This window comes from Callionymus lyra, chromosome 4 (assembly GCF_982586985.1).
Source record: "Callionymus lyra chromosome 4, fCalLyr1.hap1.1, whole genome shotgun sequence".
NCBI classification, from domain to species: Eukaryota; Metazoa; Chordata; class Actinopteri; order Syngnathiformes; family Callionymidae; genus Callionymus; species Callionymus lyra.
The window spans coordinates 20,261,689-20,274,455 of NC_141821.1; the positions used below are offsets into that span (position 1 = coordinate 20,261,689).

General features: G+C 37.8%; 1 protein-coding gene across 1 annotated transcript in view; it reads left to right on the top strand.

The window, feature by feature from the left end:
- Window positions 1-850: 850 nt before the first annotated feature.
- ctnnd2a (catenin (cadherin-associated protein), delta 2a) overlaps window positions 851-12,767 on the top strand; it is a 236,376-nt gene continuing 224,459 nt past the window's right edge. The window contains exon 1 of the mRNA XM_087789092.1: window positions 851-1,013. Within this exon, the coding sequence (XP_087645218.1) occupies window positions 965-1,013 (49 nt within the window). The 5' untranslated portion in view covers window positions 851-964. The remainder of the gene's footprint in view (window positions 1,014-12,767) is intronic.

Here is a 12,767-nt window from a genome sequence, read left to right on the forward strand (position 1 = left end):
GATATTAATAATATGCCTTTTTTTCATTAAGGAAAAGTAAATGCATATTTTTTTTTTAAATCGAAGGCTGATCATCACCACTTTTTGGCAGTGATGGTCTGATGAAGCTTCATGAAGCAGTGTCATTATTTTCAGAGCCCACTAGATGGCGGTCTCTGCACTATTTCCCTTTGTTTTTAACTACTATCCATTTTCAAATATATGGCGACACCTACTGACCTCTAAACAACATGACACTGTTTCATTAAGCTTCATCAGCCCATCACTACTGTTTGGATTAATATTGGTTTCATTATTTATTTAGACACTTAAAAGACAAAAAATATCTTTTTGACTTCTGCCTGTTTGAATGTGAAAGTTGTTGATTTTCTCACTTATTTCATTATATCATTTTGTAGACAAATGTTTCGGTTTGTTATTATAGTTGAAGGCTGCTCAACACCGTTTGAATGTAATATATTTTAAGGTATTGTAAATTATTGCACATTTATAAGACAAACGTTTGAAGAAGGTTTTTTCTTTCTCAACTATATAATAGTTGTAGGTAAAGTTTTGCATCCATAAGGAAAACAAAGTAAAAGTTGTGTACTTCAAAGTTAGTCTTCTCACCCATTGTGTTGAGAAGTATTGAAGTATCGATAATATTTACTGGTAAAAGTATAAACTACTGAAATTTTTGGTATCGTGACAACCCTAATCTTTATATTGCAATCAAAAGATTGACCCAAATTGTTTCTTGTAACTCGATGTCTGTCTTTGTTTGATTTCCAAATCGTCCGCTATATCTTCTCCACTGTCTCCATCTGAATACCTACACTGTCGGGGGGGCTCCTCCAAGCCAAGAGGTTAACGACTAGCCGAGGTCCCATATGTCTCCTGCAGCACCAGCCAATACTAATCACTTCCCTGAGGGACGGAGATAGAGAACGAAAAAAAAGCAAATCCTGAATGTTTTTTAACGAGGATGGAATGGTGGGGATTGTGGTTGACGCAGCGCATCCCAAAGTCACATTGTAAGGAAGAGTCTTTGATTATGTGTGTGCTCGGAGAGTGCTCGGGGTTTATTGTGTCTTGGTTTTTTTTTTTCTCCAAAAACTCTTGTTTCTTGGATTTGTTTCGAAAAGCGTCAAGAATAGAGTGAAAGTGACCCGTTATTTTACTTGCACGGGATCTTGTTGTGTGTCTTTCCCAGTCGCACTCTCTCTGCATTCATACATCCAGGCAGCCTGACCATCTGCCTCAAGGCTGTTTGGCCTGTGAAAAAGGGGCACAGCTCTCAATTGTTTTGCTCTGTGATTCAGTTATTACACACGGATTAGCCGAGTGGAACGCGTCTGTGACACCCAAGGGCGTTGGACCCAAAAAAGATTCACCGTTAAACGGCTTTATTGCTCGCTTTCATCCTCGCTTCTGAGCTTTATTTTCCTCACTTATTCACTTCTAATTTGCTGTGACAGACATGGCCGTTTTGAGCCGTTCTCGTGAATTAGTTTGTGTCAGATTTTTAAACACACGTTCAAGAAGATCAACCAGACATTTAATGTTAATTAACATTCACACCAGATGTTCATATGCTCAGAATATAGTGTTATAGAGTGATTAAGATTATCTTGTTAGACTTTATTTGACGCCCTTGATCTTCATCCATCAGGTATTAAAAGTATGTTCCTGTCTGAAAATGAGCTCATAGCGATGTATGTAACTATTCGACTACTCGTAAATGATCATAATGCTTTATAACAATAATCCAAAAACACTATAAAGCATTTATAACGGCAAGGTAAAGTATTATAATTCCTGATGATTGCTCGTCATTTAATTGACACCTATCTCTAACTAATTATATTTAAAAAGAGTTGTAATGATAAAGGTTTAGATTATTTAATGACTATAGTTATAAATGAGCATGATGCTTTATGACAGGCGTGGGAAAAGTGTGTCCAGAGGGACACATGCAGCCCTTGACCTCTTAAAGAATTTGTTCTGATAGCTTACAAAAAAATAGTATTTCTAATGTATTTATAAACGTATAACAACACCAACATTTGTTGTTTGTTTTTTGGCCTCTTTCCTCATTTTCCCTTCTTTTTTTTCAACATTATCGTGGGTATTCGTTTTATCTCCTAAAAAATGTTGACATCATTTAAAGAAATGTTTTGAAAACATTAATTTCATATTTTATTATCTTATTCAGCTTTGATACTAAACATATGGTTATAATGAGATCTGCTTGAATCTATTATGGTCACGGTATGTGTGAACACTATAACACATTTTATTATAACACGCGTCAGACTCACACTTTTCAGCGACCTGTGATGGTTTTTTCTCGACTAGACTGGTGCTACGTAACAAGGCTGATCTATATTTATTTGTGTGAGTTTCCTTGTCATTGTTAACACATTTTAACAAGTGATCATTAAATGCCTGATCATGGTCATTGACAAACATTAACCAGTGGTTGCTCGTCCGTATACTTACAATGTACAAACTCACACAAGCGCAGAGCTATAAGAAAGAACATATTAAACATATATATTTATGTAACATTAAACTATAATGTGCTGCAACTCAACACATAAGTAGAATTATTTCATTATTATTATTTTCACGATAGTTTTTATCAAAAGTCCTAAAGAACCTCAGTCATCTCACTGAATCTGTGAAGATAAAAATTCACTTTCTGAACCAGAGTTTCTTTAACATTTTTTGGTTTGCCCTGTGACCGACCCCACCACCCCCCTTAGCTTCACTGAACTGGAAAACCTTCAAAGAAAAGTGACTTTTTATCTGTCAGGAACAAGCGGCTTTACTCCAAGTCCCTGGAGGTTAACTTTGCTTCATATATGTTTCCATCAATCTGATCCAAAAAGAAACATGCTGATATAGAAAATATTAGTATTCAATGTCTTTAAGTCACCATGGGTGTGTAGATTTGTTTTGATTGATACAAAACCCTGACACGCATCAATCTAAGCAACAGAGTGACTTTTGAAGGGCATCTTTCTCTTCAGCTGATGATGGAATTAATGGGGGACTGGACGAGGAGGACCCGGAAGAGTATGATTACGATGATGACGATGATGATGATGGCTTATAGGGGGTGAACGGCAGGAGGTAGCACAGGTGGAGACGAAGATTCTTGGATGGAGCGGCGTCCTGGAAGCTTTCAACGAAGACCAGGTTGACGATTTTAACGGCTGCGAGAGGCACTGTTGTCGGGGCCGCTGGTCATGTGAGAGAAGTTTTCTTGTCAACAATTTGACGAAACCAAACCAAGACTTGACTCGGTTCAAGATATCACAAGAGTGGTCACGGTCTGATGCGGCCAACCGGGCCATGTCATCCGCATAAAGAAGTGACCCAATCCCAAAGCCACCACACCGGACCCACTCAAAGCTCCGGCTACACCTAGAAAGTCTGTCCATTAAAGTAATGAACAGACAAAGAACAGTGACTAAGGCTCCCTGAGTCCAACCCTCACTGGAAATAAGTCTGACTTAACACCGGCTCTGCGGACCAAGCTCTGACTCTGTTCTTACAGAGAGCCCTGAACAGGATATTCGATACCACATATTCCCGGAGCACCCCCTACAGGTGTTCATTAATTCACGTGTTGAGCTTTGTGTGGAGCACTGTTAAAAACAAGAACACCGTGTAAACAAATCAGAACATTGAGTAACGTCTTTGATTTGCATTACACTACAAACATTTTCCACCAGAGCGGGAACGTTCTCCGCACAGATGATAATGAGTGAGAACAATTGATGGAAGACGAAGGCCTGATAACAAAAACACAAATGAGCTGAGACAGGAAAGAAAGAGATTAAAAGGAATTTGTGAAGGAGAGACAAGTGACTTGAGTCAACGCATAGACGACATTATGCAAGTAGAAAAAAAAAAGAAAGGTGACAGAGGCAGCAGGGTCCCAGTGGGATCGATCCCACTTTGACAGATGTGTGGCTCCTCAGCACGATCAAACGAAACCAGCAGGAACACTTTGCGCTTCGAGCAGCTGCTGGAGCCTCATAATAACTTCCAGGTCTGTGTGTGGTATGCTGTATCTTGCGCTCTGTGTGTATGTGGATTCACATGTTGTGTTACCTTCATTTTAATGCCCACTATGCGCCTAGTTAACAAACCTTAACAAGCTGAGTTCAACACGGAATCAATCACAACGCAAGTCCTGGTCAGCATGTTGACTTCTCCTGCGTAATCCATGATGATGAATGCACCGCGTGGCTTAACGCCGTCTTGCTGACTTTCATGGAAGTGCACCCATTTGCATCCATGTTACTCCCCAGTGCTCGCGAAAGACGAGCCATGTCACGGACTAAGTCATCTGTATGCAGAAAAGGTCATTTTGATCAAAGATCTTCAATGTTTCAAAACATGTTTTCTCTCCTTAAAGTAGCCTTTATGTGATGTTGTCAACAAAATGCTGACATTTTCATAGTCAACAACGAGTTAATCACAGCGTGACAATCGTGAGGAAAAACCTTTAGAAGGCAGAATCCTCGAGCAGAACCAGAATTGGTGTTTATGGCCTCCTGCTTAGACTGGCTGGGTGGGTGGCGGTGAATGTGTAGACGGATAGATGGAGAAAAGCATGAGGGAGGATACAGTGAGAGAAAAGAGGAGAGTAAAGAGTAGGAAATCTGAGTCCAGGGAAGTTGGCGTGAGAAAGACGTTTGATTTTATTCTAATTAGATGAACCTTTACTTATTGTTACCTCTGTTCTACTTATTCTTTCCATCTTTGTTGCATTGAAATTCATTCATTATTTCATCATCACTAAATGTTTTTATTATTTATATGTCATTTTTTACCTAAGATGTAAACAATATTAAATACAAGTCTGCTAGCAAACAGTCTTTGTAACATTGTCTGTTTATGTTTTACTCGATGGCTGACATGACATTTACATTATACATCTGAGGAGAGCACGTTTTAATGTGTGTTTATATCACTGAAAATGTTTATCCACTATTTTATTCTACTCACCTCCACATCACCGCCAAGACTCTAACTCTCATCTGTCAATAAAGCAAGCTTCAACCCTGAAAGTTGCTGTTGATGCAGCTTAAAACTGGAATCATTACCAAAACTGCAGGCGAGCCTTTTTATGATAACAATGTTTGTATCCCTGCCTCTCATTTCTATCGTTTCTTCTTTGCCAAGTGTCTGTCCTGCACTTACTTTTATATATTTGTTCTGTCCTCCTCCGTTCAGCTCATTTGGAAGAGTGACCTGTCAGTTTTCATCTCCCTCTCTCCAAGTAGCTGGCCTACTTATCGAAAAGTGGTGGGAGGGGGGGCTGGTGTCAATGTTATGTGGATTTGGTGAGGGGGGCTGGGGGGGGGGGTCTTTGCAATGAAAATGGAACAGAAACAGAGGAGAGTATACCGTTTTCAATTTCTTTAACTAAAAACGACAAAAAACAAAACTTCAGTTATAAGTACTTAAATATTAACCACTTAAATTGTCCCTCAAGTATTGGTAGGGTAACCTCATGGAAGATTATACATCAAACATGTAAAATAAATATATTTGGCAAGTTAATGTCAGGACAACGCAAAAGACAATTCAACGTGGTATGAGCTTAACAGCAGACACGTTTCAGCACCAGGGTCAGCTCCCTGATCCCACGGTTCTCATAACAATAGCAGAGTTTTACTGTGTACTTTTTTCATACACGTGTTTATTTTTATCTTGAAGAACAAGCAACCATCATTTCTTAAATCACTAAAAACAAGCACAGTGCTAATATTTGTATTTTCTCAAGATGGTTCCGACTTGAAGAAAAAAGTTCAGAAGGAACCATTTTGAGAAAAAATTCCATCAGATCAGAAATACAATTTAGCCTCCAAATTATTCTGCCCTTATTATAACAGCATTGGTATTGTAGAATTGCACCAAAATAATGCGTACAATAAGCAGACGAAAGTGTATTACCACATAATTGTATTCAAGTGTTTGGACACATTTAGCGTTTGTTTTTTACTGCTCTGTTTAAGCAACGTTTTCAGAAGTACATGTTTGGCAGCGATATCTGATTTTTCTTACTATTGTTTTTGTGAATTTGCCAAAATTGGAATTTGCAAATTGGCTGAAAAAATAGATGTTGAAGCTGAATCAGTGCAGATTATAAAAAACAACCTATAATACAAGCAACGATGATGCAAAAGTAGAGTTAGCTCTTTTTTTAACCTGCAGATGAAAGCTTTACTTTAAAAACAAACAAACAAGGAATGTGTGATTTATTTTGAACATTAAATAATCACATTTCGATAAATAACAAAATGTATTTATTTGAGTCCTGACATTTTAAGAAAAAAAAAAGAAGCTAGTAGCTAATAATGACAGCTCTTCTCTCTCTGCATAATTTGTACAAGTTTCTTTTTCCCCCCAAGGTGTTTCCATTTGCCTGACTTGTGCTCAAATAATTGGAATTATACTGCATAAGTCCATTGGTGGCGCCGAAGCTTGAGAGAAAGTTAGAATAGTTTTGACTTCTCTGACTGTTGGATAAAGAAAAATATTTCTGACTTTATATGCCAGTGGTTTCTTGTGGCCTGTCTTCAGAACCTCTGCCCAATCTAGGTCAACCATCTTTCTCTGCTTCTCTGCCGCCTGACTGTGTCTGCGCTTCAGGCAACAACACCATGAAATATATCTGTTTGTTAGTTTTTTTTTCTACGACGACAAATCAATTTGGTATTAACTTTTGCTGTGTTTTGCATCTCATAATTGGTGTACGTTGAGTAAATGTGATTGAGTGTATCGTAAAAAAATTTGCTACAGCATCCCGTGGAAGTATTGATTGAAGCAGTCGATGAAGGGCGTCTCTGCCGACTGGTTCCACCGGGGCGCTGTGAAGCGAGCTGAACAAGCCGCAGGCAACAGATCATAGTTGTCTGTGACCAGCCTCTTAAATCAGCAAGATCCATGGAAGCATAAGCCGGCGCTCCTCTAGCCTGCCTCATGGTCTGTGTGTGCATCGTGTGAGGCGGTCCTGGTTTGTTGTGTCCTCCTGAGGACACAGAACTTTGACAGGCATGACGTTTTAAGAAGTATAAGTAGGAATAAATATAGTTGGGGAAGAAAGGTGGACGTCAGTCATGCTTGGTTTTCCACTGTCTGTGTGATTTACGTATTTATTGCTCTGCATGTGTGTTCAGTCGGAGCGCGTCGGTTTTGCGACTCAAAGACTTTCCCTGCTGAATGGAAAATATACCCTTACTGTGAATAATAGACTTGAAGTTTGAATATTTCATTGTTTTACTACAGACAACGATGTGTCTTTAAGTAGTATTTCTTTAATGCTTTTACATTCAAACCTTATAAATGACTACATTTATGGTTCAGGGTTTTCTTTATGTTTTTTTTTTTATCATTCTGAATCCCGATGACATTTTTGTTAAAGTGATAGTTCACCCAAAATTCTAACTTCACTGATTTTCTACTCACCCTCATGTCGACTAAAGGTTGGGATTATTTTCAGAGTAGTCTGTACATTTTTAGAGTTACAGACAAAATGTACTTTCATTTTAATGTAGCGACTGGAGCTCAGTTGTCTTCACCTTCACCTTCGTCCAAAAAGACACTTAAAAACATCCAAATACTTCTACGCTGCTCGTCTGTAACGTCCAACTTATGTTGAAGCCTTGATATTGATCAAGAAAAAATTAAACAAGTCTATATTTTACTCTCGTTCATGGCAGACGTTGAAACACTAACAGCACTATAAACCAGAAGTACTCCGGGTAAATAAAGATATGTAACCAAAGTACTTCATGTCTTTATGGCTTGTTATTATTGAAACATCTGCCACAAAGGAGCTCAAAATAACGACTTGTTTGATTTTTTCCGGATCAATGTTGAGGCTTCAACACAAGATGGACGTTCACATGAGCAGTAAGGAGGTATTTGGATGTTTGTAAGTGTCTTTTTGGGGGAAGTTTGTCCACCTGCCTCCAGTCGCTACGTTAAAATGAACAAACATTTTTGTCTATAACTCTAAAAAGGAACAGATTACTCTGAAAATAATCCCAACCCTAATCTACTCACCCTAATCGACATTAGGGTGAGTAGAAAATAGGTGAATTTTTGGCGGAACCATCACTTGAAGAATAAAAAAATAAAATATTCATTGATAAAAATAAAATAAAAAATAAAAATGAAATGCAATACTCCCTTTAAGTTTCTGTTTTCATCGCATGTTTCGTCTTGGAGGGTTTTATGTGAGTTTGATGAGGATGTATTGTTAGTTCACTGATTTATTCACACTTTACTTTTCTGGAAGAACTTGAATATTAAATAATGAAATTTACATACACCTCAAACAACATCCATTCAGGAACTATACAAATTCTGATTCCTTTTAAAAAACATTTTTAGTGAAGCTGGTTAGTAGCTCTTCATCAACTTTACTGAGAGTATTGGCCACAAAAGAAGCATGAAACTTCTCTTGTTTTTAGCTATTCATAAATTTTTAATCATAGTTTTGTTTCCCGGTAGATGTGTCAAATATTCCAGTGCTCTTTCACACCCTTACACTGAGAAATTGGGGCAAGAAAAGCAATTTCAAAACTGAATCTGCAACTTTTCGTCGCATTTTTTTGATGAAGTCATCACAGTGTATGTGTGAATCAAACTTTAACCGTTCTTACGCGGCGTTTATTATTGCAATCTTATCGATGTGTGTTGAGAGACCCATGAGAAAATTGTTTATTTAAAGCCGCATCTTTTATCATCTTAATGTGTTTGTCTACATGATCGCCCTGAATCCCTCTCTGCACACTCTACGCCCTCTCTCAGCTGTTGCCAAGTGAATTCCACATTATTCACAGATGAATACCCGACTTTACCGGGGAGTCAATTGAAGCCATCAATCATCTGTGGCATAGATGTCTGTTAGACTTTGGAAATAATTGCTGAACGGTGGTTAAATCTGCACGGGGGGTCAGTGGCTGATGATTACAATGGTCGTTCCTTAGTTCCGTTGTTATTTTGGCTATCATGGATGTAGGTCCTCCTGAATTAAAGAAAGAAAAATATTCCCAAATGAGACACATTAGGGTGAGCTGTTGTAAAACGGGGGACATGGATTGTCAAGATGAGTTTTCTGTGGCGTGAGGGAGGAGTTTAAGGGCCTAAATAGATGCTAGTGATGACTCACGATTCGATTTTGATCACAAGTAGATTTATGGATTTCCTATTAACTAATTGATGCCAAATGATGGGAATCTTTTAAAGGACACAATACTTTTAAAAATTAACTTAAATTATTATTATTTTTAAGTCATTCTAATATATTTAATGATAAAAACGTGTTTTAATGTACTACACTTTGTCAGTGTTGTGTTGAGCTGGAACTATGTGTGCACGAGACAGCATGCACGAGGGATTAAACCTGGCCAGTCCAGTTTTGGGGAGCAATCCTGTGACTCGATGACTATATTTTTGGATAGATGCCACTTGCTTTAGACGGAACAGTTGACGCCAGATGAAGTATCTTCAAGTTGCCATCACGCTTTGATTGGCAGAAACCAATTCCACTAAACTTTACTGAAAAATGTACCTACAATCGAGGAGTCAAGTGTTTACCAGCTGGATAAACCATCTGCTATTGTTGTTATTTTTACTATACACTGTGCAGAAGCCAATCAATAACACCATGGGAATTTGTAAAAAGTGTGTTAAAAACTTAAAGATTTTAGAAGTTAATAAATCCACAACATTCGATGACAACAGTTCTGATTTATATATATTTTTGTCCACCCCTAGTAGGCGCTGTGTTCAGTTCTTGTGATGTTCAGACAGATTAGATTATGGAGACAAGATAGTTAAACATGCAGAGAAGAGAGTCGTATGAAAGTAAATACAGCAGATAACACAGAAAAAAAAGGAGACAATTGTGGTTTCGTGACTTTGGAATACCATTTTCTTGGCCATAACGAAAAATAAATAAATAAAGATAGTTTTTTTCACTATTATGGAAACTAGTTTAAGCACCAGATGAACAAAACCTTGTTCACAGATGCTGTGCACAACGATCTGAGAGAGATGTTCAGTGTATTAAACCTTACCTTCAGAACTGTTTTTGTTGTTGTCGTTTGTCATCCAACATCATTCTTTTTTAATTAATTTGTCAAACCTTTTATTTTGCCTCCCGCTCATCTCATATTGTCCCTTTGCCCTTTTCCTCTGTTCATCCGTGAGGCTGCGTCACTGAATTCATTTGTTGTTGTATAAATAATTGAATGACATCTCTTCATTTAAAGGGAGGAAGCACATTGTTAATTGTGCTCCTGCGCTCCGGCTATAGAGGGATTTTTAAAAGACCTCTGGCATTAAATCAGTACAACGAACACAAAAACAAGAGGCAGAGTTTAAAGTGGTGTTATTGGAAAGTATGGGGAAAGCAACATTTCTCAATTTTTCTGCTGCTCAAGCACCTGCATCGATTTATATTCTGAACCGAAAGGCAGATCAACTACCGGATATAGTAGCTGTATCTGTCTTCTGATATTTAAATGTCTATGGTGATATAAAGCACATGTAAAGCCAGCAAACCCTTTTAGGGCAACTAAAACCCAACTTTCCTGACTCACTCACATGTTTGAAATGTTGAAGTCTTCCTCTCTAGTAAGTCTCTCATCATAACCATGTTTTTAACTTATTACTTTATAAAGTTCTCTTCCGTCTTAAATCTCAGCGAACGAGAGGTTACGAGAGCGGAGTCTATTATGAGGTAAATATGGCTTCACTCCTCCTCCAGCCAGTTGAAATCACGCCCCACTTTGTTTATACAATGACTTCCTTGGAGGTGGAGACCTCCTGGATTGATGACGCTCCATGACAAGCCTTGATGTTTGACCAATCACAGCAGAGTGGGTGTGGTTAAAGGAAACAGTATTTTGGCTTGAACAAAGTGTTTTTAGTGGGCGCAGCTTAAGATCATTTTCTAATGTCAATATTTTAATGAAAAGAGAGTTTTGTACAAACAGACACATACTGATGAGAACAATAGAGTCCAACATCTATTTAAGAAACACTTTAGTTGCACTTTAATGTAAAAAATCCTCAATTCAATCCTCACAACAGACTGGCGTTATTTCAGCTTCCGTTGTTTGCCCCTGAACCAGTCAGAAGAATGACTTTGTAATTTTCTTACCTGGTGATGACGAATGGTGTGTGTCGGGTCATGATCAATGTTTGCAATCATAGGCATTATAATAGGAGAAAAAGGCAATTTTGTCCGCATGGAATCTTTCCCGTTGATCAAAAGCTCGATAATAATCACAAATGTGTGTCATTTGGAAAATAGATTGTGGTTTTTTTTTTTTTTCTCCCTCCTCTTATTAAATATTGCAACACGAGTCTGCAGGGTAATGGTGCTTATCTGATGAGTCAGTGCAAATATTCACTCAGTCAATGCACAACTGTCACGCTTAAGCAAATAAACAATTTTTATAAAATCCCCCAACAGCTTCTCATTGCAAATAATTTCTAAATGCGTTCACTGTGTAACTAATAAACGCTGCGTGATTCACGTGTGCCAGAGTTTCCCTTTTGCGCAAACTAGCACAGAGGCAAGGATTACTCGTCGAAAGGGACCCGAGCCACCTGTAATGAGATTAGCTACCTGTGATCCTGCTCGATATTCGGTGTTTTTAAGTAATATAAACTGCCTTAAGCTGCGATCTGAACAATAGTGAAACATTTTTTGTTCATGTATATATAAATGTATGTTTATTTTAATAAAGCAACTGATGCTCAGGTTCATCTTCGTCCAAAAAGACAAACTTAAAAACATCTGCATCAGCATGTCCCGTATTAAAGCCTCGACAAGTGGATTGTTCCGGAAAAAAAGTCTATATTTTATGCTTGTTTGTGGCAGAAGATTCATAGATGGAGATTTCAAGGGATGACAAAATGCAAAAATCCGAGCGCCTTCAGTCTACTGTACGCTCGCCATATGTCCCACTTAATGTTTGTGTAGCATGTAAGTGTTGATGTAACTGAATGAGTTTTTTCGGGTGAACTATCCCTTTAACAGAAATCACATTATTTCTTGAACCTCAGCTTCACTGGGAAGTGACATTGGTGACATTTCCCAAAATAAGTTAAGAAGCTCTTACGTGCTACAATCTTTTTTGGAGAACGCTCTGAAAGAAGGATGTGTTTTCAAGAGTCATTTTAGAGCTTTCTCTTTGAAAGAAACGAAGGATAACCAACTCTTAACTGCCTTCTTGGTGTCAACTTCCACAAAGAAAAAACCCCCTGAAATTTTATGGAATTACTCGTTTAGGTTTTCCACATATATCTGCATATTTGAGTTTAAAGTACTACTTTGACTGAACCAGTAAACATAAAATAATCATCGTAAGTCTAATTTATCCGTGAAATATCAATAAACTCATGCTTTCACATTACAATACTGCAATAAACCCACATAAATGAATATAAAAGCGGAAGAAACATGCAACCTTTGCAGCATTGATTGACATATAAGAATTATGTATTCACGGGCGTAGAACGAAACGAGATAACACTAATGGTAAATGGTTTTCAATCCAATAAACCAATTAAACCATTAAATACATGGGCTTTTTAGTAAACACACATTAAAAAAACATGCAAAACCGTGTGGATTTTTAGTGATTTTAATGAAATAATGTGGTTGAAAACAGATGGGTTTCAACTTATGAAGGCCTTTCCAAAGCTCACTAAGTGCTTCTTACGAAACCTCTTCACAGTGT